Below are 24,267 nucleotides of genomic sequence, written 5' to 3'. Positions count from 1 at the left end.
TCGTGACTTTAGAGTCACGGACAGGTGAGGGCAACAAGGCTTTAGTGCCTTTGAGCTGGAGCCCCGTTGGAAAGGGATTGGATTCAATCTATTGTCATTGCTCAGAGGTACACAGGCAACGAAATGTGTTCTCTGCATTTAACTCCTCCTTAGTCATTAAGGAGCAGTGGGCTGCAGTGAAGCAACTGGGGGTTCAGTGCCTTGCTCATGGTCACTTAGACTTTCAACCAATGGGGAGAGCGGGGATCGAACCGATGACCTTGGGGTTGCAGGACGACCCCCTGACCCCCTGACCCCACTGAGCTACAGCCGCCCCAAGGGCTGCTGGGAGAGGTGATGACAGAACGCATGCCATCCTGCACGCCTCCTCTCTGGACTGACGCCGTACCTCTTGATGAGCTTGATGGATTTGAAGGCTTCGTCCATGTTGCCGATGGTCAGGTAGAAGCTGAAGTTGAGCATGGCGTCGCGAGTCGCCTTCTCACAGTTCTCCAGGCCCACGAAGTCTCTGAGAGCGCGCCGGGACACCGTGTGGGGGGGCGGGGCAGCGGCGCCGCCTGACGGCTGGCTCGGGGCTGCTGGTTCTGGGGAGGAAATCCCAGCCGGATCGCTCTCACCGGGCTGAGGGAGGGCAGTAACAGGTGGGAAAAGGTGGTGTTAAGATGTGGTTAACACGCAGTTTAAAGCCAGTGAATGAATGTAGCTGTGTGAGGTGGGATTATTATTAGTAATACAACATTCAATGGGGAAACCAAACAACAACAAAGCATCACACATCAAATCTACTCATCAAGACATGGTGGATGGGAAGTGGACACAGCACGGTGACGGGGATGCACTTGTGCTGCTGATCTTTGGAGAGCCAGAACTTAAACATTGGCATCAATGCAGCACAAAGCATACACAACCACAGCTGATGGGAGTCAAGAAGACGTGACGCTCTCTGTGAGGGACAGACACTTACTTCTGGTCGAAAGACACCCCCTCTCCGAAACAATAGCTCGGGGTGCGTAAGACCAAACACACGCTGTGAGTTTCACATGATGGTGCAAACAAGAACACGGTGGCAACGACTTTCCAGACGCCGCAGGAGAACAACGCACGAGCGGAACCGAGTGTTCTCGTTCCTCACCTTGCAGCTGAAATAATAGTAGGGCACGTCCAGAGCGAGGAGCGCCTGCAGGCCCGACGGCTGAGGGAAGCAGTCCTGGAGGAGGGGCCCGTGCTCTTGCGTACAGAAGAGTGTGACGACCAACACGTCCGCCTGAGCAGAAGGAAGCCAAGACACTGTCAAACACTCTGAATTACAATCGGTATCAAGCAGCTAAGAATTGCATCAAAATAAGCCTTTTGGTATCATTTTCTGCAGTCAAAACTCGAGCGAGCTGCACAGGACTACCTCAATGTCGGGGAGCAGTATTTACCCGATCCAAGAAACTAGTCGATGAGCATTCAGAACTGATCGGCACGGTCTCACAAACTAAAAGACGAGGTTCACTCTCGTCCCAGAAGTGAGACACAGGGCAGCGACCGGTGAGCTCCTGAGACGGCTGCCTGGAACACAGAACACGGACGCCGTGTGCGGCGAGTCGGTGAAGACGGCCAGGGGAGAAAACTACACGGGAAGAATGAAGACAGTCAAAGGCAACATCCGCTCCCTTCCACTTTACCTTTCACTTTCCTCGGACTGCGAGACACCGCTGGACGGTCTGCCGACAAAGAAGTCAAAGTGTGCCACAGTGTCCATCTCAACATCATAAAAGTACACTTTGTGATCCGGGCGCCCATTAACCTGAGAGGAAACGTTATCAACAGTTTAGAGGAATATTCACGTGAAAAGTCACATTTTAAGATCCTCTAATATTGAATGAGAGTATCGGCTCTTGAAAGCACACGCCTGTGATTGTTTTCACCTGGGCGATGAGGATGCTGACTTGGCTGCCGTTGGCGTTACACTTGACTGACGTCAGAGCTCCCAGATGAGCAATCTGGTCCGCCAGGTTCTTTGCACTGCAGAGAGCTTTGGCATCTCTATAAAGACAGACAGTCGGATTGGCATTGATCCGAGAAGTAGTCGATGAACAGAAACGTACAATACATGCACTTCTTTTATTCTCATTAACATCCTATACCTTCGGGAGAGGTCGAATACTCTGATGTGTGCCGTGTCTGTGCCGATCACCAGGTAAGACTGACACACACCGAGTAGCACAGGATTGCCCTCTGCCTTGGAAAAGGTCAGCTGTTGCTTCACGGTGCCCTAAAGAAGAGAAGAAAAGATGAGCAAACAATTCGACAATTTATAGTTAAACACCACTTTCCCGTGTGTTCACGCTCCTTTTAAATGAATTCAAATTCAGGAGTAAAACATCAACACAAAGTTTTTTGCATTTGTAAAATGTTGAAGCATTTGTCCCATCTCTGTGTTCAGAGATAGTTTTTGGAGTAGGACGACAGACCTGAGGCGTACGGATCTGAACCCTGTTGGGTTCCACCGTGTAGAGGTTCTCCCCATGCACAGCGACGACATGGGAGTCACACGGAAACGATCCTGGACAACCAGCAAGGGGGGAGGAGCAAGAAGAGAGTTCAGGAGAATGAAGGAGAAATGCAGAAGTTTACAAATGAGGGCAGTGGATGAAGACCACAGGAACCAGTCCCGTCCGTCAGAGGTTCGGTCTGTTCATGAGTTTTTGGTCTTGTACCTGTGTTGTGAAGAGCTGTCCCTGAGAGCTCATACACCGTGACCTGCTTGCCACTCCAGATGGTCACTGCATCCTGTTGGCGTGACAACACACATCCAGTTTAAATGATTTATATTACAATTTGTACTTGTCTTCACGAGACAACCTTTGTACAGGCGATCATCGTCTTTTCTTAAAGGTGCAATGTGTTCCAGCTAGCGGCGACATTACTGATTGTGAAACTTTAAACTACGATGGCCAAAGCAAAGACATCAAAGGCCCACCAGTGGTCGGTTTCCCCGTTCTGGGCTTGTGTAAAAATATGCAACATCGCTACGTGAAGATTACCCGCTCCGTGTGTAGATATACATGTCTCGTTCAAAGGGAACAAAAACACAACTATTCTTATTTGCAAGTGAGCATCAATTCTGCCAATAAGTCCCCAGAATTGCTCCAGGCTGGTCTCTTTAGCCACAGAGACGTACCTTCGTGACACAAACTCCTCTGATGTGCATGTCAGCCTGCAGAGCCAGCTGCCCCCCCGTGGTGAACAGGGTGACGCTGAGCTGGGTTGGGGTGAGCTGCACCGCTCCCACCTGCTGGCTGAAGTGGGCCGACATCACGCGCTCACACAGGATCCGCACCGTGTTCGAATTGTTGGCCGCCAGCAGATTCAGACTCGAGCCCCACTGAGAGGGAAGGCCCGGGAGAACTTTTACATTTTCACATGATTTCAAATGACTCATGTGTATGCGCTGACAGCACTGTGAGTAAAACATGAGAGTCCAGACAGTACCTGTAGCTGAATGACGTTTCCTTCTACTTCGGTGGGCGTCTGTAGCTTCCACTGGGCCTTATTGTCTCCTCTGCTGCCGCTGAGCTGCAGCACCATCTTCCACATCGCGATGCGGCCGTGGCTGGTACCAGCTGCCAAGATCGCTGGGGTGGCCAACAACATAATACAACAACAATAAGAGTATTTTAGGAGTTGTAATGTGTATTGATGTAATCAAGGGGATTGATTATGTGTTATCAGTCATAAAACATTGTGAAACTATCATATCCACAGGAATGTGAAGAAAAGAAACATAAAGCGTTCGCGCAAAGAGATGAAATGTCATCTTTTACCTTTTGCTGCACAATATGCAACACAGTTGATCACCTCTCCTCTCTCGAAGCCCAGAGTCTCGTTGAGGGACAACACATAGTTGTCGTCTCCGTCCAGGTCCCACAGCCTAAGAAGTTACAGATATTCAAGTTAAAAACTGGAATGTAAAGTGAGTGTGCAGAAACAGAACGTGTCCACTGACCTGATGACCTGTTCCCCCGTGGCTGTGATAAGGAGGCCGCTCTCTGTCCAGACAATGTCTACATTCTGCCCAGTCTTGCTGCTCAACTTCACCTATCAAGAAAAAAACATGTTCACAAAAGAAACTGATCTGAAGGGAAACTTGTGTAATCTTTGGTGTTTTTTTTTTTATACCTTCATAAATTCCTGGGCTCCTCCCTCTGATCCGAGAGTGTACTGTGACAACATCAGGGTCTCTGTGACCACAGCCAGTACCTCTCTTTTCTCAAGATAGAGCAGTTTCTTGATGGCGCCCTCCACACTGAGAAGTGCGCTGGTCTTACACTGCTCATCCACACTGTGGACCGTACCTATACACAAGGTACACGGGGTAAAAGAGGGAAAGAGGCAGATTGCCTCAAAGCATGAGTTTAATCCCAATAAAGATCTCAAAGATACTATGAGGTGTCTCATTGAAAGATAATTGGTCTGAATAATTGGTCACCGATAGAGATTGTAAAAGTCATGACAACGTGGCTTTGAGTAAACACAACAAAGAAAACAAAGACACACTCTCACCATCGGCGGTGCTGACGTAGAATGCGAGTCCCTCCTGCGGGCCCATCTTGAGAGGCGCTCCCTTCCAGCTGAACATGTCCAGAGCGCTCTCGTCTCCACGAACGGATGCCCGGGCGAGCATTGCCACATCGCTGGAACGGGAGTTAGGTTCTACTCTTAGCATGCGGCGTTCAGTCCAAGAGGGCCGAGTGATGTCACATCATGATGTCACATATGATCTCACTGGCAGAAGCTATGCATTCTGTCTACTTACTCCCCAGGCGAGGCCGGTCTGAAGATGCAGCAAGTCAGAGGTTTGTTGTACTCATGCTTCACAAGATGGTTTCCTTGAAGTCTCCCTCGAGCGTCTACCTTCCAGACTGCTAGTGCTCCAGTCTGTCATTAAGGAAGTAAACCATATTTATGTGGTTCTATATGTAAAAATAGTTTCCGATTGCATTTGGCACGCTAATTATGCAATTGGTAATCCAACCCTGGTCAGAGTATTCAAAGATAAAACCGCATGTTTATCATGTATGTAAAGCGGCCCAGAAGGCCATGCAATGACATGCACAGTGTCCCTGCATCACTCACCTGATCGCCGGTGACCAGGCGGCTGCCCGAGCTGCTCCACTCCAGCAGCGTGATGCAGGCTGCATGTGTGCTGGGAAGCAGCGTTTGCTCTCCAGAGGGGTGCGTCAGCAGCACCACCTCCCCGCTCCCCCAGCCCAGCGCCAACACGGGCTTCACGGGATGCCAGCGCAGCGCCGTGGGCTGGTGAGGCTGTTCTACATGGCAGCTGTGCACACACTCTCCCTGCAGACGGACAGGGAGACAGAACACACACGGTCAGGTACTTGAGGATATTCACAGGCAGTGAGTAGTAGTGGATACAACAGAGTGTCCCAGTGATCAGCAGGAAAGCCCCGGTGCTTACCTGCTGCAGGTAGAGGTCGACGTGGCCCCGAGTGGTGGGGCTGATGGAGGCCACAGCCAGGACGGGGAGAGACGAGTGCCAGGTCACCTGAGAGGGCACGTTGCTGCTGTCAGGGGCCTCGACACGGTGGTCAAAATACACCGCCATGTCCCCACTGCTCCTGCCTGAAGAAGGATGGAAACAGGGGGTGGAGCTGTGTGGAGCTGGATGGAGCTGGGTGGAGGTGGAGCTGTGTGGAGCTGTGTGGAGCTGGATGGAGCTGTGTGGAGCTGTGTGGAGGTGGAGCTGTGTGGAGGTGGGTGGAGGTGGAGCTGTGTGGAGCTGGATGGAGGTGGAGCTGGGTGGAGGTGGAGCTGTGTGGAGGTGGGTGGAGGTGGAGCTGTGTGGAGGTGGGTGGAGGTGGAGCTGTGTGGAGCTGGATGGAGGTGGAGCTGTGTGGAGGTGGGTGGAGGTGGAGCTGTGTGGAGGTGGAGCTGTGTGGAGGTGGGTGGAGGTGGAGCTGTGTGGAGCTGTGTGGAGGTGGAGCTGTGTGGAGGTGGATGGAGCTGTGTGGAGGTGGAGCTGTGTGAAGGTGGGTGGAGGTGGAGGTGGGTGGAGCTCTCACTGTGGCTCGCCAGGTTATTGGACTTCACAGCTGTTTGTGTTTGTTGTGCCGCTTCATGTCCAGCGACCTCGCTGCTCGGCTATGTCGTGATGTAAACAAAATGCTCGGTAACTTAATCACTAGTTAAGTCTTGACCTTGAATAGCATCCATTAATTCAACATGTAGAGTTTCACTGTACATGTTACGTGAACAGTCACGTTAGTTGACGTAGCTATCGTTAGTTAGATCACTAATAAGTACAGATACACATCAGACACTTCATTCACCAAACAGATTACTTACAGATGACTATGAGCTACCGTTCCCCTTCGTGCCATCATGCGACTCATGGTTAGGTTAGCTAGCGTTAGCTGCGAACAGGAGCTAAGCTAGCTAAGTTAGCATTCATTGCTATCTCTCGCTGCTGTCGAAGTGTCCCGCTCCGTTAACTTATCGTAAGACAAACCTCAGTGTCGCTTTCCTCCGGTTGCTGTCAGTTTGTTAGTTTATATCTCGACAGAACTTAAACCATCGAACTTTACTTGTGCTGTTGTTGTGCAGCCTCCAGTGAGTGAAGAGCGTCTCCCCCGGTTGCCCCTGACAACCCCGACGGCGGGTCAGGGGGAGGAGCTCCGGAACTCACCGAACAAACCCGAGTGTCCGTTTCACCAACGTCATCTCATTACGTGATCCCGTTTCTTGACAGTTCATTTAAATGGATTTTAATAAATAAATAAAATGAAAATCAGTTTAATCTACAAGCATATTCAGGGGAACTATTGATAATCAGAGTCGTCAGTTGTTGTATTAAATCAACATTCTGGAGTTGTGACAGTCAAAGAACTGTCCCTTATTATAAATAAAAAATATATTAACATTCACTAAGTTTCACCAAAACGCAAATTGATAACATGCAGATGGTTGTGTTTGATGTCACGTGGTTCTTTCTTGGTATTAAGATGTAGCTAAATATTTCTTAAATAATAAATCTGTTTCTGATCTGCATGTGGTTTTAATTTGAATGTAAACAATTATTTCAAATTTGTATTGATGTTTCGTGAACAACCTAAACTTATATATTATCTAATATTCTGTCCTGATCTACTCCCAGACTCAACACAAACAGGGAGGGATCGCATAAAGAAATACATTTAAAAAATCTGTATTGGTGGCAAATCAATGCAGATCTTCCTTCTAAATATGCCACGGTAATCAAGTCAACGTCATTATGAACACATTTATTAACTTTATATTTCAAAACGTTCCATTGTTTGTGAGAATAGAGATTAAGACAAATTATATATATATATACATATATATATATATACACATATATGCCTGGTCCCTGTCCCAAAGAAGTCAACACCATCTGGCCTCAACGACTACCGACCGGTCGCCCTCACCTCCCATGTGATGAAGGTGCTGCAGAGGCTGGTCTTGGCCCACCTCCGGCCGCAGGTGAAATCGTCGCTGGACCCTCTGCAATTTGCTTCCCAGCCTCATGTGGGAGTGGACGACGCCATCATCTACCTGCTGCAACGAGCTCAGTGGCACCTGGATGGAACCGGTGTCTCTGAGAGTCACTTCCTTTGACTTCTCCAGTGCATTTAACACCATCCAGCCACTGCTGCTGAGTGAGAAGCTGCGGGTGGTCGGTGTGGACGCGTCCACCATCTCCTGGATCACTGACTACCTCACAGGCAGACCACAGTTTGTCAGAATGGGGCGTGTGCTGAACGGGGGTCAGTGATGCTGGAGCCCCACAGGGAACTGTTCTGTCTCCCTTCCTCTTCACCCTGTACACCAGTGACTTCCAGTACAACACGGAGCCATGCCATCTGCAGAAGTACTCTGATGATTCTGCAGTGGTCGGGTGTATTAGGGATGGACGGGAGGAGGAGTACAGGGCAGTGGTGAGCGACTTTGTAAAGTGGGCCGATGAGAACCACCTGCGGCTGAACGTGGCCAAGACCAGAGAGATGGTGGTGGACTTCAGGAGGAAGGCGACAGCTCCTCCACCTCTGAGTGTCCTGGGCGTGGACGTGGACATGGTGGAGGAGGACCAGTACCTGGTGGAGGAGGACCAGTACCTGGTGGAGGAGGACCAGTACCTGGGCGTCTCCATCGACAGCCGACTGAACTGGAAGGCCAACATCAACGCTGTGTACAAGAAGGGGAGGAGTCGACTCTTTTTCCTGAGGAAGCTTCGATCCTTCAACGTGTGCAGCAAGATGCTGGAGTTATTCTACCAGTCGGTTGTCGCCAGTGTGCTGCACTTTGCCATTGTCTGCTGGGGGAGCAGCATCCGAGCCGGTGACACCAGCCGTCTCAACAAACTGGTTAGGAAGGCTGGCTCCATCATCGGCTGCCAGCTGGAGCACCTGGAACAGGTGGTGGAGAGGAGGACGTTGAAGAAACTGGTGTCCATATTGGACCACCCGGACCACCCTCTCCACCACCTCCTACAGGGACAGAGGAGGACTTTCTCCAGACGTCTCCTCACGCTCCGCTGCCACAAGGACAGATACAGGAGAACATTCCTGCCGGCGGCTATGAGGCTCTATAACAGATCACCTCTTGCCAGATCATAGTGCAATAACTACAACAATAACTGAATACTTACACTATGTTGATCTGCACTTCACACATCTCATTTGTTTGCACTACACACATACACACACATTTCATTTCATTTGCTCTGCACTCATACACACACTTTGCTTTTTGCACTCTGTCTATATTTAATATTTTTGTATTTGATTTGTCAGTGTTGTTGTGTGTTGTGTATGCATGTGTTGTATATTTACATATATATTTTGTTTTGTATTTTACTTGTATACTTCAATATCTTTCATCCCTGTTTCTTATATTTTGTGTTTTGTTTTTATTCTTGTGTGTTGCTGCTACTGTCACGACAAATTTCCCCTTGGGGATTAATAAAGTATATATCTATCTATCTATATAAATATTAATATGTATATATATATAATATATATAAATATATTTGTATGCACGTGGATATTCACAGGATGTCCTTTGCAAGCAAACAAACACAGACGTGCCAGAACAGGAAAGAGTTTGAAGAGGATATCCTTACAACTTAAATTTAATTGGTGGTCAAAATGGCATTCTATTCTCCATTCCATCAATATTGTCTTCGGTTCATACACGATGCACAATATGTCCAACAATAGTGTTGAACTGTTTGTGGGTGCATGATTTGGTCGTGCACAAAGACAAACATGTTCAAAGACGCGTGCCCTCCTTTTCCGCTGTGGGTTCCAGGATAGGAAAACCTGTCGGCAAATATCCGGAACATGACTTCCATCGACCGCCATCCTGCTTCTCCGAGGACGAGGCGGGGGTCGAGACGAGGCCCGGCCCACATCGGAGACCCATTCAGCATTTCACGGTTGGTTGTTGACGCTTGGATCATGACTCCGTGCTCAGTGCCTGTTGAGCTTGAAGCTGCTTCTTGAGGCTCTTATCCAGCAGCACCAAACTCTGTATCGCTAGATTTCGGCAATCTGCATCGGGGTCTTCTTCAGCCACATCTGTGGACATTAACAACACAAACAATGACTGTAGGCAGCTTCAGCAGTGGGGACACGGACGCCTCCGTCTCTCAGTATAAAAGCAAAAGCAATGAAATGCACATGATGCTGGCCTCTGCTTGACAATCCTGTCCTTTGTCCTCCGCTCCACGCCGCTCACTGCAACGTGGAACTACTCTGATCCTCGAGGGACAAAGAAACATCAAACTGGTGCTGAGCTCACGCCACGCACAGGACATCCTGGTTCCTCATCCACTTCCCAGAAATGCTCAGTCCAGCTGTGCATGTGTGTGTGTGTGTGTGTGTCACTGACGGGACATCCCTGGCAGCATCACATCCTGCAGGTTGTCATCATTCTCCTCGGCCCTCACTGCGTTTACGTGTTTTTCTGGGTTAATCTATTATTAGGAACACATAAACTATGCATCGCTGGGATAATGTGTACGTTCTAAATAAAATACAAACTGTATGTGTGACAGGGCGGCTCGGTAATAATAGAACTGGAGCAAATGCGTTGCCTCTCTTGAGGAGAGATCTGGTTCCTCTCTCTACCTGCCAGCCAGGTCCTGGTGTCAAACAGCCGGTCGCTGAGGTCCAGCAGGAGCTCACTGGGCATGCTCAGGAACACAGAGCACACCGCGAAGAGGACGCCTCGCCTCACCATCCTGTCAGACGGAGTGTAGGTTACAGCTCGGACGGAAACGATACCACGCGCTCTTCTGTCCGTCCCAACATACTCACTGGTCGGCATGGTAACGCACCGCCCACACAAAGTCCAGCAAAGCACAACCCATCTGTGCAGCTATCTACAGCGAAGGAAAGAGAGCGTTCCAATATAAAAGAGCTCAACGTGACATCGTGATGATTTGTCCCTATTCTGCCCACTGTGAATCCCATTATGCATTTTCACTTTTATAATACAGGATATGTATTAAACGACCGCATCAAGGTGACACAGCAAAAATCGGAGAACAAATATATGAATAAAAAACTCGACATTGTGATCATGTGGAGAAAATTACCGGTGCATTGACCGCTAGATGCATGAAGAGGCCCAAGGTGTGGACCAACCTGCCCAGTACGAGATGGTCACCACCCAACAGGTCAAAGGTCACTTGAGGCCTAGCAGAAAGGTATCACATTCCAGTTGGAAAATGTTCAATTGTACACAAAAGCTGTGAACCCCGTTCAGAGGAGCATTACTTACTTGTCATAGTTGCTGAGCAGAGGAAAAAAGAAGTGTCCGGCAACAGGGGCATAGCGGTTGGGGGCGGCCTGAGCCGGAGGCTGGGTGGCCCCCTGTGCACAGCAGAGATGACGGGAGAGATGAGAAGAAGAGCTCAGACACTAAGAAAGGAGAACATGTGGGTAACTACCTTCCTGAGGCGTCTCGTCTTGCTCTGAATCCGCTTCTCTACGACGTCTCGCCACTCAGCCGGGTCGTCTCCAGGGTACGGAGTCAAATCCGCGGCGGCAGCGGCACCCACAGCCGGGGTTCTCTCTCCAGTGATGGGCTTAGAGAGCTCCTGCGCTGCGAGAGTCAGGACCTGACAAAGCAAACACAAGAGCAGCCTCATGATGACACTGAAAGAGTCAGAGATCCATCACTGAGTATATCTGGTGAAGCCGCTCTGGAAAGTGGAGAAGCTGCCGTCTTCACCTCCAGGATGTCGAGTCGCTGGCGGAGACTGTAGTTCAGGGAGTAAAACTCTGTGGTCAAAAACTGGGTCGCCTGTCATGGAGAGCAAGAGAGGCAATTTACTGACATGCCAAGCAGAAACATAAAGAGGCTATGAAGATACATCTGATCAGAAAAGGTAAAGCATGGAGGAACTGAAGGGATGATCATACAGAGACGCAGTCTGTGACGACGAGCGCCACCATGGTCGCCTGCCTGAGCCTCGGGAAGCCCGTGATGCTGTATTTATCCTCCATGTGAAGAAGCACTTTGGTCAGCTGGACACTGACCTGGACAAACAAACAAACACGAACTGTAGCGTGAAAAGTGATCTGTAAGTACAACATATTCAAATTACACCCTGCGTCGCTGAATCAGTTTTATAATAAATGGACCAGAACATTCTGTAGGAGTGTGATTTAGGAATGAGTGGATCTGAAGCGGCGCCGTGCCGTCGTACCTCTCTGGCTGCAAAGACGTTCTTCCTCACCAAACCCTCAGCGACTCTCAAGCTGAGCTCCACGTGCAGCGGGTCCTCAGAGGAAATGAAGGCTGGTCGGGTAAAAAGATTAAAAGAAATATTAGCGCTAGGGATAGCAGAGCGTAATTTAAATAGGAAGTGACGGATGACCAGGTAGCCGTACTTTCCAGGCAGTCCCGTAGGTAGCGCGGCGGGGATGCTTTACTCATTTCCTGATCGCCAGACATATCGTACGGAGCGAGCTCATCGTCGCTGAATGAAAGACTCGGAGTAAAACACTTTGCACTCACACATGTAGGACAACAGAGAAGAGCGAATAAGACGTACCTGTCCAGGTCGGAGTCCGGAGCAGCTTTGGAATTATTTTGAGCGGATACATTCTGAGCGGATGGAGTCGTTTCACTCGTCTCTCGAGGAGAGTCAACTCTGCAGATGACAGACTTAACTTTAATACGAATATATATTGTGATTAAGTTTTATGGGACTTTTATTCAAACAGTCGCTAAATCATTTGAATATTGGCCACAAAGATAATTTATATTGTGTCATTGAGTTCATTTTCTCCATTGATCTGTTAAAACGCTATAAAACAAACAGCTCATCGTTTATTAAACAGACGTATTCTTCCAATTTACCATAACATATAAGTTAAAAAACAAAGCCAAAGATATATGTTTAGCTGTGCATATTGGCCACAACCTCTGGACATCGGGATGATAATGCTCAGTGGTTCATAACAGTTCATGACCGTTTCTTAGAATTTAAAGATACTATAAGTTTCCTTTTTTTAAATATTAAAACAATACTTCTAGGATCCTCAACGTAAGCACGGAACATTTAAGTGCAGCGGGGAGCATGAATGAGAGTGGACTACATCCGCTCGCAGGTATCATGACCAACAGGCCGAGCTCACGCGTGTTGAAGCGTAGAGTCACTCACCCGTTCACAGGCTCCGCCTCCTCTTCATCGCCGGTGACGGGGGTCATCAGAGCGAGCAGCTCCTGGGTCTCCTCGTCCTGCTCGTACTGCGACGCGACACAAACTCAGACACGGGCCAATGAAAGCTCACAGGCGTCGCAGCTCGCCACGAGCACACGGGACCGTACCTCAAACTGGAGCTTGGTTTGACTGAGATCCATCCGGGAGCTCAGGCACTCCCCCACCACCATGCCCATCCGCCTGATGCGCACCACGCTGCTGTCCAGGTGGCTCTGCATGCCGCCCAGCAGACACTGAAGTAACTCTGAGAGCGGAGGCACAGCAGAGAGGAGGGCTACTGCATCATCCCTCCATATGAGCATCTGAGACACGAGTGATAGAAAAGGATGCGGTCGCTTCTGGGTGGGCCGTGTGAGGCGTCGGGCCGCGAGTCGTACCTGAGCGGAGCGGCTGCAGCTCAGAGTCGCTCAGCAGGCTGACGCTCAGCAGCAAGGCCTTGCTGACGTACAGCTGCTGCTCCAGAGGCGTGTGCTTCACGGCACTGGGGTTAGCCCAGGTCTGAGACACAGACTGTAACACCTGACCACACACACACACATCTTTGATATATAAATAATGTGTATTTGTATATTTTATCTTATTCAGTCAATCAAATCAAATACAATATTATTCTATATAATATACAAAACAGAAAGACTGAAAAGGTATAGGTAGAAGCAAAAAATGCTTAGATATTCCTATCCTAAATTAATATCAAATAAATCAGAAAATGTATATAAAATAAAGAACAAAATAACAATATATACATACATACAAATATATATATATGTGTATACATATATACACACATACATACAGACATACTTCCACATACATCTTCCATATAAATACATTTCAATCACATTTATAACTCTCAAGAATTTTTTATAATTAATTCCCTTGAAAACCAAAAAGGAGTTCACCATTCTTACATCCATTTCAACATTATTCCATAGTTGGACCCCGACAGCAGAAACACATCTTCTTTCAATGTGACATCGTGGAGCTGCTGAACATCGACTCACCTGGATGAGCAGCGGCCTTCGCTCCCCGTCTGCTGCCAGGTAACCCAGGACAGTTCTCAAGACTCGGGTCTGGGAAAACAAACACATGCTTCATACATCAGATGATATAGTTCACTGTCAGGCTGCAAGGTTTCTTCTTACCTCATACTTGTACTGCAGTAACAGGAGTTTATGAGTGATGACAAACTGGGCCTTTTTATTTGTCAACACTAAATTCCCAATGATCCTGCCCAGGGCATCGGCTCTGGAAAAGAGGCGAGACGGCGGTGTCACGACAGGCAGAGAGAGGCCCGACGGCTGGAGGCCGTGGGGGCGGCGAGCGGTTTAAATGGCGGTTCCCGTCTGCGCCTCACCCGCTGACGGCCTGCACCAGCCCGGTGAGCACGCTCTCCATCCATCGCTGGGGAACGTTCTCCAGCAGCTTCCAGCAAACTCTCTGCCACGCCGCGTCGGAGCGTGTGCACACAGACAGCCGCGGAGCCATCACCGCCAGCACCAGACCTGGAGAGAGAAGACCACGTCAGCGAGGACATGAAGTGTGTTAGCGGCCACTAGGGGTCCATCATGTTCTATGGAGGGGAGGTGAACGGTGGATTAGATGGCTGAGAGCAATCCAAAGCTTCTTCAACTTTATTTGACATTTCACTAAACCTGCTGTGAGTCATGATCCATATGCTAATTTATCCCATTAACCAATTAAATGAAAACCATAAAGTCCAAGGTGACATGTACTACAAACCAAAGATATTAAATACAACAATACAGTAATAATGTAAAACAGAGAAAAGCAACATGTGAGAATCATTAACCTGCTTGATAAATAACTCAAACAGTTAAGTTATCAAAATGGTTGACATTTCATTTCTAATATAGGTATAGATGTGCTTAGATGTGCATTAAAAATTGGACTTAAAACTAACAGATAACTGTCGTTTCCACTGACTCACCGCTATGGCCCTGGATACAGACTTTCCCAAGTGTCTGAGCCACAAAGGTCAAAGAGCAGTCCGTGCCATCTGTTCAATATACAGATGGGAAGATGAGAAATGACCTTTTAAAATAAATATTTCACAATAATGCGACATGGTTGCAGTTTTAAAAGCGGTGTCCTCGCCTTGGAGCGCTCGACGGGTCCGCTCCAGGGCGGTGAGCATGTCTGCGGCCAGCCGTGGGTAGTACTGCTGGGGGAGGAAGAGAGGCCTGCTCTTCGGGTGCAGCCTGTTGGCGGTGACGTCCGGCAGCGCCGTGATCCGTGCCAGCAGCGCCTCCCGGAGCTGGGGGGAGTCGGGGGGGCCGGTCTGCAGGCAGGAGGCCCACAGCAGGTCGGCCAGCCGGCCTCTCTGAAGGAACCTCTCCGTGACGCGGACCACGTGGTCCAGCTGTGTGCCGGCTCTGCGACGGGAAGATCACAACAGAGCGATTACAGACGAGGCGGCGCGGTGACCTCGCCTCGCCCCCACGGTGACCTCGCCTCGCCTCCACGGTGACCTCGCCTCGCCCCCACGGTGACCTCGCCTCGCCTCCACGGTGACCTCGCCTCGCCCCCACGGTGACCTCGCCTCGCCTCCACGGTGACCTCGCCTCGCCCCCACGGTGACCTCGCCTCGCCTCCACGGTGACCTCGCCTCGCCCCCACGGTGACCTCGCCTCGCCTCCACGGTGACCTCGCCTCGCCCCCACGGTGACCTCGCCTCGCCTCGCCCCCACGGTGACCTCGCCTCGCCTCGCCCCCACGGTGACCTCGCCTCGCCTCGCCCCCACGCACCGCAGCTCTCCCATCGCCTCCATCAGCACCAGCAGCGCCTGCTCCGGAGGCCCTTTGAGGAACAAGCCGTCCCACAGCTCCGTCCGCCGGGCGGCCGCGAGGCCGGCCAGCCGCTCGGCCTGGCTGTCGCTCACGAGGAACTGAAGGGTCCGAGTGAAGTGAGCTCTCCTGAACTCCGCCCGCTGCGCCGAGGCGGCTCCACCCTCCGCTCCGTCATCCACGTAGAAGTGGAGCGTCTGCAGGGCGGCGACGGCGCTGTCGGTGTCTGTGGACGCGGCGAGGGTCCGGAGACACCGGGACACCGCCAGGCGGACCTCAGTGTCTGGGGCGAGGGTCTCCATCTTGGAAATGGTAACTTCCTTGTTTTACGTTCTGAATAAAGAGATTAAAGGACATCTCAGTCAAACAGACACACAGCAGCGCAGAGGAAACAGGCTCTGGGGGATTCTGTGTTTACAGATTGTAAAGCACTCTGAGACAAATGTGTAATTTGTGAAAATGGGCTATACAAATAAACTGAACTGAATTGAATAGAAAAATATAAAGTGCATTTCACATGTTGAGTTCTCATGACGGATGAAGCTACAGGTTGCATCAGAACACCAGAACAGAGATAATTAACCTGCTGCATCGGTTTGAGGTGAACCTTCACTTTAATGTCAGTTAGTCTTCAACCAAGGACCAGTAAGGCTTCAAAATACTCCGGTCAATGAAGATGGAAACACACATCTCACGATAACGACCTTTACGAGAGCAATAATGAACATCCGTGAGCTCGGTTACTAGCTTACGGCTCTTCGCCTCCAAACGGATACACATCTGAACATTTTAACAAACAAAGCAAATCATATGCGGACATGACTGTAATATATATATATATATATATGTTTCGAGGTGGTATATTTACAATTCCTGCTGCCTGTAACTGTGACGTTTTAACGTGAACATCCCGCCGCGGCGCTTCGCTGTGTGTGCTCCGTCATAATACGTCCGTGTTGAGCAAGGAGAGGGAAGGTTCCGGGGAGCGACTGGTGAGGCGTTCAAGAAGCCAAAGATTTCTGTAACAATTCCGGATGCTCGTTATGTCATCAGTTTATCACGTTATACAACAATTAACCAGCGAACTAATCAGTTAACTACTCTATTAATAAATGTATATTTGTTATTATATACTGATTACTGGGGGAAAGAATATCGTTATATAATTCATGCTTTACTTTTCAGGAATAACTAGATAATTGACAAATAGTGAAGATAAAGGGGATTTTCACATCTGAAATAAAGGGTTAATTAAGCTTTTCATAATACATCATAAGTATATACATCTGTGTTATTGCACACACTATATTCACCGGCACAGCGGCAGCATGGTCACACTACATGGGGACATAGTCTTCAGCCTGTCTTCTGACGTTGAAGGAGTTAATAGTTGATAACTGTGACAGGATTGTTCATTGTTTGTTCATTCCGTTAACTTAAAGTGTAACGTGTGGTTGCAGTGAAAGCCAGTCTGCAGGTGGGGCTGGTAGATTGGTTGCAGAGACTCAATATCAGGTCCCTGGTGACAATCTTATGGAGCTTTCAGATTATTGGGTATTTACAGATTGAAATGATCGAATTTTGTCAAATAATAATGTTAGGAATACATACACACCTGTGGTTCGATCTACATACTTCACCTTTGATTTATAGTGACTTACCATCCGAGCTGAAAACATGTGATGGCATCTGTCAGCATGCGGGTCGGATACCGTCTGTGTTACAATATATAGGATCAAACCTATAGCTGCTGCCATACTCTATACAGTGAATGCAAACACAGTACAATGTAAAAACAAACACAGGATGGTTTTATTCCATTTATTTTTCTAATCTTACTTTCACTGCCTTACCTCTAAATTGTTCTTTTTACAATGACTGAAATAATATTTCTCCATTAACATGATTAAATCATTTAGGAATCTTCAAAAATAATATACAGCTGTAACCAATATTGTTATAATTTATACATGTATCTTTGAAAATAGGAATACATTTAACTTTTGCAATTTCTCTATTCGACAATATTCTCTTTGCATCTCCCCGTGTCGCGTAATGAAGGGCAAGCCATGCACGCTCCAGTAGTGACGTCTGTGCCTTGAGCAAACTTTCTTTGGACACTGGAAGTGAGCGTGAGAGGAGGACAAGTTCACAGAAATGACAATTCATATTTACAGTTTAGTTCTATAATTATAATTTAATAAACTGACCCCGGGCTCATCGTCAGTTCGCATCGAGGCAAAGTTTGAGACGCAGAGGCACAGTGTTTGACTAGCAGAGGGTTCCTTCAGGGCGAGGAGTCTGGGGATGAATAAGAACCGGAGGACGTTATCAAGAGGTCACGAACCCCGACGGCTAAAACGACCAGTTCAAGCTGGAGCCTCTGTCTTTGGTCATTTTGAAAGCAGGAGTTACAATGGATGGGTGGTTAAAGTGCAGTCACCTTCAGCTCTGCAGCCAGAGGAATGTCTGGTCAGCTCTGGGGTCTCAAACCTCAGTTTTCTGTTTCGTTAGTCGTCAAAATATCTGCCGAACGCACCGAAATATGAAGTGGGGAGCGACTCACGAGAAGCCTGCTGTTTCCCGTTTCAGTGCCAAAAGGATTCGTGACTATAAAGACCGAAGATGTTGGGGAAACCGTGGCTCACACCTGAAGACAGGCAGCCGACGCAGCAGCGCGATGACGTCATGAGGCCTCACAACGAACCGAAACCACGGATGTGATGTCAGTCCAAACATCGGCCGCTGAACCAGAGCGGCGTCATGAGCATCTGTGTTTTCATGCAGGACCTGAGTCCAGCTGGGAAGACAACGGGAGGAACTGCAGACTCGGCCAAAAGTCACAACCCTGAGGAGGTCACGGCAACGCAGCGGGACGGAAGAGCGCCGCGACCTCGACGGGCGGCGGCGCGTTCAAGCTGCTCAGAACACGATGGAGTCACCAAAGACTTTGAGCAACTCTCTGAATTCAATAACGCTCCCCCCCAAAACAATGAATTTGCCGTGAATTTAAAAAATGTACAAAGATATATCGGGTGGACCCGATCACGCCGGGCGAGCCTCGTCATTTGTGGCGATGAATAAATATCTGATTCCCAAACGAGGAGAACAGAAACAACAGGAACTGTACACGCTACATGCGAGAGGAATACAGGCAGCTGTCTCTCTCAAGGAGAAGACATGTTCTCTTCTTCCCACTATAAAAATACCTACAATCTAGAATGAGTGTAGAAAAAACTTTACATGTACAATTCATTTACATCCAAGGCCATTTTTTTTCCACATGGAGTGGCAGGTGAAGAGAGTGACGTAGAGACGTGAACAGGGGGAGCAAGAGGAGTTATTCTGAGCATCTTGGTGCAGAATGCCATGCTGTCGGACGAAGAACAACCTCCCCACGAGGTCCGGGAGGTGGAACTCACGCCCGGATTCTGAGTCCAAAGTCCAGAAGCGACGGCGCTGCGGCACCGATGCGCCCGGCACCGGCCCGACGGCCGTCCGCACGCCTCTGAACGAGACGGTCAGCAGAGGAAGAAGAGCAGATCTGTGTCGTCTGCCCTCCACCAAGGTCCACATCTCTTCAGTAATATTTATATATATATAAATATATATATATATATGGTCTGGAAAACAATAAAACTGGCCAATAGCCAGAGAGAAAGCTCATCTGAACTGCTGACGGCTGATAATACAATATGTAACAGAAAATATAACTCGTCTTAAGACTGCTAAATGTAGTTGAGTCATATCTTGAACGTCTCCCTCTCAATCAGACTGAGTGAGACGCGTTGTCCGTCGCTGTGAGCGGGACGTCAACATCATCACCATTTAGATTTGATCCCTTCAATACAATAAACGTGTTTTCTTCTTTTCTATCATCTAAACAATCGTGAAATAAAATCAAAACTTAGTGCAAAGTACAACCATTTGATTATTCACATACAACTTGTCGAATGTCAGTATTCTTCAGTCTCAACAACATAAATCACTCGTGCCGGCCAAACAGAAGGTGTGTCACCTGGAGGAGCTCCGTTCACTCAGCAGGACACTGGGCTCAGAGGCGGGGCGCAAACACAGAACTACAACTCCCAGAATCCCTCATCAGCTTCCCTTCAGCGTGATTCAAGAGTTATATTTAGTCAGTTAGAGCATCTGTCTACACTTAGTGAGATCAGCTTGCTGTATTTCATCTGTTTTGCTGGGAGTGATGGGAAATGTAGTCTTTTGTTTCCGCTTGAGTTTCCCAGCCCACCTGAGCCCCGGGACCCCGTTTCATTGTGAAACACAAGATGAGACTAATTATAAACCACCTCCTTCATTTGGGACATTGAAGCTAAAACCTTCTGAGCTACAACCAACAAAACGGTCAAACACCTCACGCACACACGCACACACACACACACACACACACCCGGGCGTTCCTCGTCATCGACCCTGAGAAGCGTCCCTCACTTGGGTTTGATGGACAGTGGACAGGTGAACTTGAAGAGGAACCTGATGGCAGCGCTTCACGCGTGTTCCTCCCTTTGGGATACAACACGGCTCAGGAGCTCAGCGCCACACGCCACACGCCTCACGCCTCCACACGCCTCCACCACGCCTCCACCACGCCAGACTCAACCAACACCTTTCGGTACTGGAGAACTGTCTGATTGTGTTTTCTTAGCTCAAAAACATTGACAATTTTTTTTGGGGGGGGGGGTATTTTTGACCGTTTATGATACTGACCTCTTGCACACAATAATATATTCACACGCTCACCACCAGACTCAGGTCCCTCAAGCCAAATACATGGAGGTCACCAGAACCCAAGTGTATTCATGAGGGTTGACACACACACACACACACACACACACACACACACACACACACACACACACACACACACACACACACACACACACACACACACACACACACACACACACACACACACACACACACACACACACACACACACACACACACACACACACACACTTAAGGGATATCTAACTGAAAAATGCTTATTTGAACTGCCTTCTTAAAAATGTTAAATCCTTCTTATGGGGGTGGGGGGAGCTGGATGAGTTGAGTGCGTTGTTGTTGTTGTTGTTGATCCAGAAGGATGTTCCCATCCTCTCGTGGTCGTTTGTCTTTGAGGCCTATTTGACCTCCAGCATGGAGGGGTTGCACTCCATGATGGCCACGATGATCTTGTCGATGTAGTCCTGCAGTCTGAAGTTGATCTCCTCCTGTTTGTGGACGGCCTCCATCAACTAGAAACAGAGGCGCAGACGAGACAGTGGAGTAAACAGCCAGAACAGAGTCACCCCCCCCCTTCTGTTACAACCGACCTCCACGCGAGACACATTGTTGATCTCAGCCGCCAGCGAGTCGGAGAAGGAGGCCGACATCAGGTTCTTGGCTCCCTGGATGCTCAGGTTGATGATCTGGCCGTTCAACTCGTCGTTCTGCTCCTTCAGGCTGCGGTTGTCCTGGAGGGTCAAAGTCCGATGGAACACGTCACGCTAAGCGGTCCGGACCCGAAACCCTCCGTCCTTTTCTCAAAGGGAAAGGGGTGTGCGCGCTACCTGTTTGAGTCGTTTGATCTCTTGCTCCAGCTCGGCTTCGCGGGTCCGTGTCTGGTACTCCTGGAGCCCGGCGCCCGGCGTGCGCCCTCTCTTGGCCTCGGCCTCCAGCTTGTAGAGCTGCAGGTGCTCCAGCTGTTTACGCAGGTCCTCGATGAGCTGAGGAGCATCAAGAGATGCCAGTTAGTCCAGTTATTGGGAGTCTTCTAAACAGTTGATTATTGAGTCCAGGAACATTTCACACAGGACAAAGATGTTGATGGAGAGCCGTCCCACCTCCTGAGTGCACTCCTTTTCTTTCTGGCTCCGGTGGCGCTCGTGGCTCAGCTTGTCGGCCATCTTCCTGCGGGACTCCGTCTCCTCCTGCAGCCTGCCGGCCATGACGTCGGTCTCATCCTGCAGCTTCCTCTTCTCCTGGACGACAGAGAAACAACCACGACAAACAAAGGGAGCATTGAGGAGCGCTAAGCCCGGCAAGAGATGGAACAACGACGGCAAAACAAGCCACCAGATGGGACATCGTTGCTCTCACCTCCTCGAGTCGCTCGATGTTTGCTCGGAGACACGGGACACATGACCTCAGATCGCTGTTCTCCTCGTCCAGCTGCTGCAGCCTGAGAAACAAACACGATCCACTTCAGACACCGACATCACACGACACGATGCTCCACTACCCGTCAGCAGCTTACGTTCAGTGGCAGATCAGTGCCACAGGGGGGCAGCGTAGAGCCACTGAACACACCAGTTGTTTCATAATAAATCACAACATGTACAAACTTCTCCGGGTATTGAACTCTGTGAAATCGATCACAACGTTAAAAAAATATCTAAATATCTGGTGGCTTATTTTGAACTCAATACACACAGGTGTTGAATCAAGCAGGTAGCATGACTTCATCCGGGAGATAAACACCAGTCTGGTCCCCAGTAAACATGTACAGGTAGCCACTGGTATGGTCAACACGTCTGCTCGGCTCACCTGGCCTGCAGGTTCTCCAGCTCCAGCCCCCGCTCCCTCTCCAGCTTGATCAGCGCCTCCTTGTGCCGCCGGGTCTCCTGCTGCAGCTGCTCGTCGGCCTGGAGCTCCGTCTCCTTCAGCTGCTCCTCCAGGGCGTTGGCTCGGTGCACCAGGTGAAGGTTCTCCTGGCGCAGCCGCGTGTGCTGCTCCCCGGACGACTCCGACTCCTTCTCCAGCTCCGCCACTCGACGCTCGAGGAGCAGCACCTGGGGGAAAGTGCATGTTGTCCATCAGAATGCGAAGAGCGCTCGACTATCACGCATTCACGACATCGATGCATCTGATTATCGGCCTTTTTGAAACGCTCCTTCCGAGGCCGAGCGACCGATCAGCTGAACGAGGTCTCACCTTGTCGGTGATGTCGTTGTCCGCGAGCTCCAGGATGTCCCGCGTCAAGTCGCTCATGGTGTCCAGAGTCATCGAGCTGTTCTGGAGGAGATTTCTGTACCCGGAGAAACAAACATCAATCCCTGGAGCCAGTTCACGTTGGAAACGACTGACTTTGTAAAAATGAGCTTTAACAATCGCAGCAGAAATATAAACGCACTGACACCAGTAAACTGGTTGGCTTACCGTGCGACTTTCTTACTGGACAGCCTCTTGCCTGAGCTGGATGGGGGGACAAAACAGCAGGAACAAAGGTCAGGAAGAGACACGGACAAAGGGAAGAGACACCGTCTCCTGGTATTCGTCCTATCCAACCCCCGCCCCGCTTTCTGCGGGCAGAGGGGCCGAGTATCTTTGTTTTTATTAACTTAAGCCACAAGATAATCACACAACACAGCAGTATTAACAGAGTCTGACTGGTGCTGTTGAGGATGTGTGTTGACCTACCTGGGACCGTATTACAGAAAGAAACAACTAATTACAAATATTTCTATAAATTCCTGAAAAATTAATTCTCAAGCTCAGAATCTTGCAAATTCAGTTGCTGAGATCAAACAGGATTTCAGTTTTACCAACTTTCTGTAATAGAGCTACCGGTCAGTAATACTGCATCAGCAAGTCTGAAAAGCTTTACGGTCATTATGCAACGACGAATGGAGCATGAGGGCGAATGACAACGAGAGCAGGAACGACTGGACACGACTCACCTGTGAGACCCGTCATCACTTCACACATCAATTCATTCAGCTCATGTTCAGGTGAGCTCGAGTCACACACTCATAAAGCCATGTAAAGAGGAGAGAGCAGGGCGGCCACTGGAAGACCTTCAGGGAGTTTACCAATCAATAAACACTGAATGAGAAAGATGAACACACACACACACACACACACACACAGAGGCTTGAGCAGTTGCTTCATACACGGCCATGAAGTGAACCACGGTGACCGTGTGAGACACGCCATGCCGGCAGCAGCATGCACACGTGACGGGAACATGCACGGCGCTGCGTCTCATCTGCACCGCAAACACGATCACACGGCGGCGCGACCGAGCGGGTCGGAGCGACGCGTTACCTCGTCATCTCGAGGAAATTGAGGCGCGTGGAGAGGTCCTCGAGACGACTTATTTGTTTGTGACACTGGCTACAGTAAAAGTCCAGCGCCTCCTCCCTGAGGAAGCTCTGAAAGCAGTCAGGGAGAGGAGCAGGTGCACTGGAGAGAGGAAACAGGGAGGAAGAGGAGGAGGAAGAGGTGAGTGACGAGGAGGGGTGCACAGGTACGCTCTGGGCGACTGGCGGGGAGGTGATGGTGAGGTGAGAGTCCAGTGGGAGGAGCAGCAGGAGGGAGGCGGCGGCTTGGTGAGGAGACCAAACATACGAGAGACAATCCGTTGACCTCTACCTCCACCTGAGGGATGGTGGAGGTCTGGATGGTGGAATATGCCGACTACCAACTCTTCATCCACTCTGTCATCTTCATTGTGTTGTTCCTGTGTTTTAATGTGTGTGTAATGATTCCTTCTGGTCACATGACATCTATGACACCTGTCCATCCTGGAGAGGGATCCTCCTCTGTTCTCTCCTCAAGGGTTCTGACCTTTTACGGATTTTATGTCCCTGCTGCCAGACATTGTTGTCTTTTCACTCCTCCACCAACGCTGCTGTGAGATGAGAGAACCCGCAGAACGGTCGCAATTAAGTAAGAAGAAAGAAACACAAATC

General features: G+C 49.4%; 3 protein-coding genes across 5 annotated transcripts in view; all 3 read right to left on the bottom strand.

Moving 5' to 3' along the window:
• Positions 1 to 6,801, bottom strand: part of ift140 (intraflagellar transport 140 homolog (Chlamydomonas)) — a 35,507-nt gene extending 28,706 nt beyond the window's left edge. The window contains exons 1-18 of the mRNA XM_056429210.1: positions 6,072 to 6,801; positions 5,468 to 5,631; positions 5,125 to 5,346; positions 4,805 to 4,926; positions 4,552 to 4,682; positions 4,168 to 4,343; positions 3,995 to 4,086; positions 3,813 to 3,919; positions 3,481 to 3,623; positions 3,170 to 3,373; positions 2,706 to 2,778; positions 2,460 to 2,551; positions 2,133 to 2,260; positions 1,914 to 2,031; positions 1,671 to 1,792; positions 1,425 to 1,554; positions 1,133 to 1,264; positions 389 to 621 (exon numbers count right to left, since the gene is read on the bottom strand). Of these exons, the coding sequence (XP_056285185.1) occupies positions 389 to 621; positions 1,133 to 1,264; positions 1,425 to 1,554; positions 1,671 to 1,792; positions 1,914 to 2,031; positions 2,133 to 2,260; positions 2,460 to 2,551; positions 2,706 to 2,778; positions 3,170 to 3,373; positions 3,481 to 3,623; positions 3,813 to 3,919; positions 3,995 to 4,086; positions 4,168 to 4,343; positions 4,552 to 4,682; positions 4,805 to 4,926; positions 5,125 to 5,346; positions 5,468 to 5,614 (2,372 nt within the window). The 5' untranslated portion in view covers positions 5,615 to 5,631; positions 6,072 to 6,801. The remainder of the gene's footprint in view (positions 1 to 388; positions 622 to 1,132; positions 1,265 to 1,424; positions 1,555 to 1,670; positions 1,793 to 1,913; positions 2,032 to 2,132; positions 2,261 to 2,459; positions 2,552 to 2,705; positions 2,779 to 3,169; positions 3,374 to 3,480; positions 3,624 to 3,812; positions 3,920 to 3,994; positions 4,087 to 4,167; positions 4,344 to 4,551; positions 4,683 to 4,804; positions 4,927 to 5,124; positions 5,347 to 5,467; positions 5,632 to 6,071) is intronic.
• Positions 6,802 to 9,123: 2,322 nt separating this feature from the next.
• Positions 9,124 to 17,323, bottom strand: telo2 (TEL2, telomere maintenance 2, homolog (S. cerevisiae)). Its single transcript, XM_056429160.1, has 22 exons — positions 17,233 to 17,323; positions 16,440 to 16,590; positions 15,533 to 15,904; positions 14,882 to 15,159; positions 14,715 to 14,783; positions 14,121 to 14,268; positions 13,909 to 14,011; positions 13,768 to 13,836; positions 13,141 to 13,282; positions 12,871 to 13,007; positions 12,704 to 12,789; positions 12,092 to 12,190; positions 11,928 to 12,016; positions 11,744 to 11,835; positions 11,457 to 11,573; positions 11,266 to 11,337; positions 10,982 to 11,152; positions 10,813 to 10,904; positions 10,628 to 10,727; positions 10,347 to 10,411; positions 10,158 to 10,270; positions 9,124 to 9,605 (listed from the first exon to the last, which is right to left on the bottom strand). The coding sequence occupies exons 3-22, from the start codon at positions 15,871 to 15,873 to the stop codon at positions 9,484 to 9,486; spliced, it is 2,505 nt and encodes an 834-aa protein (XP_056285135.1). The 5' UTR covers positions 15,874 to 15,904; positions 16,440 to 16,590; positions 17,233 to 17,323; the 3' UTR covers positions 9,124 to 9,483.
• A 55-nt stretch (positions 17,324 to 17,378) lies between these two features.
• rab11fip3 (RAB11 family interacting protein 3 (class II)) overlaps positions 17,379 to 24,267 on the bottom strand; it is a 30,862-nt gene continuing 23,973 nt past the window's right edge. For 2 of the 3 annotated variants that reach the window (XM_056429161.1, XM_056429162.1), the window contains exons 6-14: positions 23,621 to 23,758; positions 22,733 to 22,768; positions 22,508 to 22,601; positions 22,121 to 22,365; positions 21,674 to 21,755; positions 21,418 to 21,555; positions 21,145 to 21,300; positions 20,908 to 21,048; positions 17,379 to 20,829 (exon numbers count right to left, since the gene is read on the bottom strand). In XM_056429161.1, the coding sequence (XP_056285136.1) occupies positions 20,716 to 20,829; positions 20,908 to 21,048; positions 21,145 to 21,300; positions 21,418 to 21,555; positions 21,674 to 21,755; positions 22,121 to 22,365; positions 22,508 to 22,601; positions 22,733 to 22,768; positions 23,621 to 23,758 (1,144 nt within the window). In that variant the 3' untranslated portion in view covers positions 17,379 to 20,715. The remainder of the gene's footprint in view (positions 20,830 to 20,907; positions 21,049 to 21,144; positions 21,301 to 21,417; positions 21,556 to 21,673; positions 21,756 to 22,120; positions 22,366 to 22,507; positions 22,602 to 22,732; positions 22,769 to 23,620; positions 23,759 to 24,267) is intronic. The other variant, XM_056429163.1, reaches the window with a different exon arrangement.

The sequence above is a fragment of the Pseudoliparis swirei genome, chromosome 13 (genome assembly GCF_029220125.1).
Source record: "Pseudoliparis swirei isolate HS2019 ecotype Mariana Trench chromosome 13, NWPU_hadal_v1, whole genome shotgun sequence".
NCBI lineage: Eukaryota > Metazoa > Chordata > Actinopteri > Perciformes > Liparidae > Pseudoliparis > Pseudoliparis swirei.
The sequence above is the reverse complement of the archived record's forward strand: the minus strand, read 5'-3'. Positions and strand labels throughout refer to the sequence as shown.